The 6,657-nt window shown below is 37.2% G+C and overlaps 1 protein-coding gene across 9 annotated transcripts; it reads right to left on the bottom strand.

Annotated features, from left to right (window-relative positions):
• On the bottom strand, positions 1 to 6,642 carry LOC137136621 (sterile alpha motif domain-containing protein 3-like). Of its 9 annotated transcripts, none has more exons than XM_067522164.1 (8): positions 6,333 to 6,642; positions 5,645 to 5,698; positions 5,485 to 5,533; positions 2,830 to 4,023; positions 1,464 to 2,497; positions 1,139 to 1,294; positions 957 to 1,049; positions 1 to 464 (listed from the first exon to the last, which is right to left on the bottom strand). In XM_067522164.1, exons 5-8 carry the CDS (start codon positions 2,475 to 2,477, stop codon positions 150 to 152), a joined length of 1,578 nt encoding a protein of 525 aa, XP_067378265.1. In that variant the 5' UTR covers positions 2,478 to 2,497; positions 2,830 to 4,023; positions 5,485 to 5,533; positions 5,645 to 5,698; positions 6,333 to 6,642; the 3' UTR covers positions 1 to 149. The 9 variants fall into 9 exon arrangements, with proteins under 9 accessions (XP_067378265.1, XP_067378268.1, XP_067378263.1 ...); XM_067522167.1 differs by having other exon boundaries at positions 3,938 to 4,023; XM_067522162.1 differs by having other exon boundaries at positions 2,830 to 5,533.
• Between the last annotated feature and the right edge of the window lie 15 nt (positions 6,643 to 6,657).

Raw genomic sequence — 6,657 nt, 5'->3', positions numbered from 1 at the left:
CAAAAAAAAAAAAAAAAAAAAAAAACCTTTCAGATGGGGAAACTCCATTGTGGCAATACAAAAACTAGAACTTCAAGTTCACTCTTGAAGGTCAAAGACGCATAACTAAAAAAGTGCATTTGTTTGACTTAAGTCTTGTTCAAGGCCATTTACTCAAGAAGCTTATTTTTGAGAAACTGAACCTTGGATGACAACCTTTGTCCATCAAGATTGAGAAAGAGCTTCTGTAAGACTTCAAAAGTGCATTTGAGCTCTGCTGGGTAGCTTAGGTCCAAACAGTAAATGAGTCCAAATAACAGAGCACAAGCCAGTGCAATGTTCCCCAAGCCAGTGAGTACTTCCACACCTTCAATGAGGACACCAATGTCATGTGGGTCATCGTCAGGCAGCGCACCATCCTTCAGTATGACATACACTCCCATCACTGTTTGCTCCATGTTACTATGTGCCTCAAGGTCTGTGTCCTGTGGGATTAAATACAAGAGGGGTCATTTGAAAAATGAAATACCATCTAAGCACATAGGATGAAGTGTAGCAAGACAGACTCAAACATTTAATGAAACATGCATTCCAAATAATTAAAACTGAGGCATTAACAACTGCTGTAGTCATCTTAAATAAAACCTCACTCACACAAACCCCCAGCTATGGCCTAAATAATAAATGCATAGTAGAAATATCACTTTGACAGTGATATTGCTTACAAATGAAAATATAACCTTGTAAATACGGTATTTAAAACCGAGCTGTATTGGTTTATACAAGTTTACCCAATGCAGTTGCTAGGGAGTACACATGCACCAGTTAGCAATCTCTCCCATGATAAATTCTAGCTTTCTACTATCTCTGGAGGGCTTTGAAGAACCAATGCACTCAAATAGCAATAATATAAATATGAAAAGAAAAAACTAAACAGCAGAAGTACAGGGTGTGTGGGTATTTTCTGTGTAACTCACCAGATATTCCTTCACTAGTTTTTCATGGTCTTCATTCAGGTAGATGCATAAAGACCTAAGGATGCAAGCTCTTCTGGTATGTACATTGTCATCCTGTGGGATCAGAAAATAAATTAAGAAAATGTATAAGAGTGAATGAAAAGGCAACAGTACTTGGAAAAAACAAAAAGCATAACACAAACCTTAGAAATGGCAAGCATGAGCTGTCTTATTTTTTTTCCAGCTATACCGCCTTTACACCTAAAGACTTCCGTCAATCGTGGAATGTATCGGTCAAGCTCGGCAAAAAATGTAGAGAGTAGGGGAACAGTGGAAATCCTCATGAACTCCTTATCAATCTGGAAAAACCAACAATACAAGTTAACTGTGTATACTAAAGAATGAAAAGAACTAGCATAGAAGACGCGTTTCTTGCCTATTTTAGAACTTGATTTTCTGTTCTTCTAAATGTTCTTGGGTGAGCACATTATGAGACACATTAAAGTAAATGTAATACAGGATATGTACCTCCTTTGCAGTAAAGAGTGCTGGCCATCTGCTCTTAAAGTCTGCAATCATGGGTTGTCCTTGAAGAACTTCTTGTCTTCTGTATGAGAAAGTCTTCTCCATTTTCTCGGTCACTATAAGGTCATTATTTTTCTTTCTAAATTCTGACAGCATTGCAATTCTCTCCTGTTCGAGACTCTCAGTGGTTTCTCCTTTTGGATGCTCTGGACAGTAGTTCACTTCAGCTCTTTTTGGTTTTTTCACATTCAATGCTGCTAGGCTTCTTTTATCAGTGGCCTTGTTTTTCAATGAATTTATCTCTACTTCAGCACACCCAAGGCCTCGTAGTTTGGTCCGGAAGTTGGCCATTTTATACTTGAGACTTATCTTCCACCCATAACAGCCATTGAAAGATCCCTGTTCTCTCAAGCAAGGATGAGTTTTAACAAGGGCCTCTGCAACATCATTCAAATCATTGTCAGTTGGGTAAGCTTTGAACTTAATGATTTCTTCTGCCAATCGCTCCAAAATGTGTGATTTCAGTTTTGGTGACGGACTCAAAAAGGTTCCACTTCTCTTGTACTCGGCATTTGCCCTTTCAAGTTCAAGTGCTGCATCATACTTAAAACCTGGAATGGTGAAAACACTTGGCCAAACACAGTGTCTTGTAGATGGTGAAGATTCAGTAGATGTAGATGAAAAAGGCTCTGTATTATCCGTTTCTGAGGAGACTGATGAGGTGTCTGATGGGCCAGGTACCACTGGATAATGTGTTGTGGCATCTTCAACTACATTTTTTTGCAGGTATATCACTTTAAGATTGGCTTTGTCACTTATTTCAGAAATGTCTGATAAATTGATAAACTCATTCCCAAAGTCTGCATCTTGGTACTGAAGGCGAATCTCTTCTTGCAATCCAAAACTTGTCCTTATAGTCTGGCACAATTCTTCTATAGAGTCTGGAAACCCTCTTGGCAGAATGAGCTTTCTGGCATCATTGTGATCAAGGATGACCCTCAGTCTTACAGGGACCATAGTCTTTCACTGTAGTAGGCCTAAATAGAAAAGGAAAAAAAAGTTAAAGTTAATATATGTGTGTGTGTGTGTGTGTGTGTGTGTGTGTGTATATGTATATGTGTATATATATATATATATATATATATATATATATATATATATATATATATATATATATATATATATATATATATATATATATATATATATAGGTATTTAAAGTAGCTCTAAAAATAGAGCTACCTGTGGTGTCAGCTTTAACAGTTTACAGGGAACCCAATAGGATTCAATGTTCAATCACAAATGATGATTTTGAGACTTAATTGACCATGTCATTTTGGACGTAAAAATTAAAAAAGTAAATACTTACAAACATTACTCCTGTTTTTGCACAAAGTCAATATATCGTTTCAGTGCAACCAGACGCTTGCCGCCAACTGAATAGGCTGCTAATGGGTAGGCATCTACAAGTTCCCCATGCTCAATAAGAACAACCTCTTTCACATGTGACGTGCTTAACTCATAAGCTCTGAAGTGCTCTCTATACCAAGCAGTTAACTTTTTCACTACAAAATGAATCTTGCCCGGCAAAACACAGATCTGCAATATTTCAGCAAACTCTGGCAGACCAAAAACCTGTCCTTGCACAACTATCATCCCTTTGCTGTAGTTCATACCATGGTATGACACATTTGAGGTCATAAAGACATCAGTTTCAACAGGCAATCTCTGTTTAATAGCAATTGCAATGTCATTTTGCAGTACATCAACTGGCACAGATGAAGCATTAGTTACCACAAGAGATGTTCTTTGATCAGAAGACTGTAAATGAGAGGCTATCATGAGCTGATGTTTCTTGGCAAGTGTGACGGGTATGTTTTTAAAACAATTGGTATGGCGAGCAATCTGTTTAAAGAAACTGTGTTTTGCTTCAAACCTCATTGTCCACTTATGAACAAGAGGTCCAAAGAGGCGAATCATCAAAGGGTAGTGCTCTAAATAATGATGCTTTGGCAGAAGATTTAAGTTTGGAAACAGCTCTTTGTATCTTTGGCGGTGTTCACTAATTTTGCATTCAAGATATGAGATTGCTTCATCAGAATGGATAGGGGCTACAACAAGCTCCACTATGTCTTTAAGATCCAAAATGACATGCCAGACTGGTTCATCCTCTGGAATGATGGGACCAATAATGAAAGGCAATAATCGAAGCAAAGCCCAATTTTCGTGGGCATTTCCTCCGATATGTTTCCTTCCTGAAAAAGTCTGTGGTATCTGTTGAGGACGGTTAGTTTTATCTCCCCATTTGTAGTCAAAATTTTGGATCAAGTTATTAAGCTTATCTAATGTGAAGTATTTTTTTGAGATCAAAGTAGCTAAACAATGTGCAAGCTCCACTGGTATGATACCCTCAAATAAGTCATGTACAATATCTGGGGGATAGCCTGCAGTGACATGGAAATGTTTGAGATTCTTACTTAAAACACAATCCCGTTTAACACCACAGCACAGACTCGCAGTTTCCAGGGCAGACTTTAAATGTGCTTGATGAAGTTCCTGTGTTCTAAGTTGAAAAACACCAGCAGTTAATGACTGAATTTCTGATTTCTTTGCTACACAAAACCTGCAAATGTATTCTCCAGAAAAACTTTCTACAAAACCTGCAAGACCATGGGCTCCTAAATTGTCTGCTATCACACAATTCACAGTGCCTTTAACACATTTATTTAACTTAGCAATGTAGACACCATGTTGCTCCAAGATTACTAAGTCTTTCAACAGTAGATCCAACACTTTTTCAAACCCAAATGTTTTTAAATCTTCACTTTTACAAAGAACTGCTAAATAAATAGATGAGAGAGCTGAATGAGAACCAGGAGGCAAATTGTCCAGGACCCAGTATATGCCACAAAGTTTATGTTTTTTACGTGATGTCCCAAGAGGATTACAGACCTCAAACTCGTCAATATAGAGCGTAATGAAGATCCTCAACTCCTGAACAGCTAGAAAGCTATTGTTTTTATGATGCTCACCATCTCGAAAACACTTGTACACAGTTTGACCACCACATAAACTCTCTGTATTTCCGTGAGCTATTTGTTCCTCAATTACCTTGTCAAATATGTGATTGTGGCTTAATATTTCTTGCAGTAACTGTAATAAGGGAATGTACTGAAATGACCTCCTGCGATCTACAGATAGAAAATACTCAATGGGCTCTACAACATTAAAATTGAGTCTGTAGTACTGTTTCCTTCTAAAAGATGTGGCAAGTGGGCCACACTTTCCCAAAACTTGAACCACAGGGTTAGAAACACACACAGAGTTCGCAAGTTCATCAGTAACAGCCTGACTGACCTGCAGATGATGGCTTTTGAAGATTTGGGTAACCGTACGCTTTGTGATTGGCACACATGCAGAACTGAGCAAAAAACCTAATTCCTCCAATAGCTCATCTATTGTTCTGGCTGGAGTGTGAAAGACACATTCAAGTTTCAGCAGTATTGCAGCTAATTTTTTCTCTATCAATTTTGGCAGATTTTTATCCGCAACATCATTTTCTGAGACAGATTCAGGTTCAACCTGAGAATATGATACATCAGTTGAGCAACCAGGTCCTACATCTTTAGAACTGTCTAATAAACATGCTACACTTGTTTTAAAATCTTTGAATGAATTTAATTTATGTTTCCTGTTTTTGTGTGAATAAAAAGTATTGAAAATATTTGTCCTGAATGAGCAGCCAGCAAATACACAATTTACTGTCTCATGGTTTTTCAAATGGGTTCCAATGTGAAGGAAAAAGTCTCTCTCCGTAGAAATGTCTGTGCGTTCACATAACATGCATCGAAAAGTAAATGAGCTTGAAGCTTTTTGTGAAAAATGTCTTGGATGAGATCTATAAACATGTGTTTTAAGTGCAACCCATGTCTTAAATGTACATGGACAATTCAAATATATACAGAGATAATGACGGCTGCTTCCACTATATTGGCAGAGTCTGTAGTGTTTCAGTAATTTATACCTACAACTTTGCTTTGTAGCACAATGCCTGCACTGCCACATACACGTCACTGAAAGAAAGGGAAAAGGAAAAAGAATGTGTTCAAGAATGGTTGATATAGAACTTTCATGCTATATTGTATCATGAAATTTGATTACATATTATACTACGTTTGACTTACCATGTATGAAGTGCTCACAAAGAGCATGGGGAGGATTTAGATTACGATGCAAATCTGATAAAGAAGATGAAAGTTTTTTTTTTTTCTCTTTAATACTAAAAAAAACAAACAAAAAACAAAACAAAACACAGAGCTTCTAACCAAGCTTCTAATCAATTATTGAGACAGAGTGCATGCAACTAAAGTCTACATCTCAGCTTTCCAATTATTTCACTTTTCAATGTGATTGTTTTAAAGCGTTATATGGCATCGTGCCACAAATATTAAGTAAGATTGTTTAGCGTATAACCGATGCCCGATATACATACACGGGCATACACAACCGAACTAGACCCTCCATGCTCTCCCATGCTGTCCGGCCACTTCTACAACATATGTAATGAGTAGCGCGGCAATTCAAAAAGTTCTCACGGCTTGTTTCGTTTTTCGCCACATTTAAATATCGTATGGTCAGCAGAAAGAAATTTAGGATACCGACAGTTTAGGAACACAAAAATAACTAGTATGGCAGAGATAAAAAAGTTACATTCGGAATGTAGCAAAAGACTGTAACATGTGCGTAAGGCTAAAGGTAGCATTAAACAAATCAATATTGCTAATAAATACTACAAATGTGTCCAATAACTACTTTTTACTAATCAACAATCCCACAGTACTACATGCGAACAATTATTTATTCTGTACTTACCAACAAGTTCAAGGATGCCTGATGATTCAAATCACCCTCTTTGACACACCACTTCCTTCTGCAACTCCGACTTTCAGTTGATGCGCTTACGTATTTCCGGTGGCTATAGACATGCGCAGTAACGACTCGTTGTTTTAAAACGCTTCACGCTCATTCGATCAACAGCTGTTGATCTCATTCATGTGAAATTTCTTTCATTTATTTACAACAAACATGAATCCATCGTTACAGCTCAACAAACATATTATACTCTTATTTGTCAAACATAATTACAGTTTGCAAATCAAACACTTCACTTTTTGACTTTTTTGAGTGTAGTAAAGTC

Source organism: Channa argus, chromosome 11, assembly GCF_033026475.1.
Source record: "Channa argus isolate prfri chromosome 11, Channa argus male v1.0, whole genome shotgun sequence".
Classification (NCBI taxonomy): Eukaryota; Metazoa; Chordata; class Actinopteri; order Anabantiformes; family Channidae; genus Channa; species Channa argus.
This window is presented reverse-complemented; position numbering and strand designations above follow the sequence as displayed.

Excerpts from the sequence above, each read along its gene's own strand:
- LOC137136621 (XM_067522168.1), bottom strand. The coding sequence starts at position 2,477 with ATGGTCCCTGTAAGACTGAGGGTCATCCTTGATCACAATGATGCCAGA. Across the intron at positions 1,050-1,138 it reads TCATGCTTGCCATTTCTAAG|GATGACAATGTACATACCAG; the intron begins GTTTGTGTTATG and ends CTGATCCCACAG. Across the intron at positions 465-956 it reads AACTAGTGAAGGAATATCTG|GACACAGACCTTGAGGCACA; the intron begins GTGAGTTACACA and ends TTAATCCCACAG.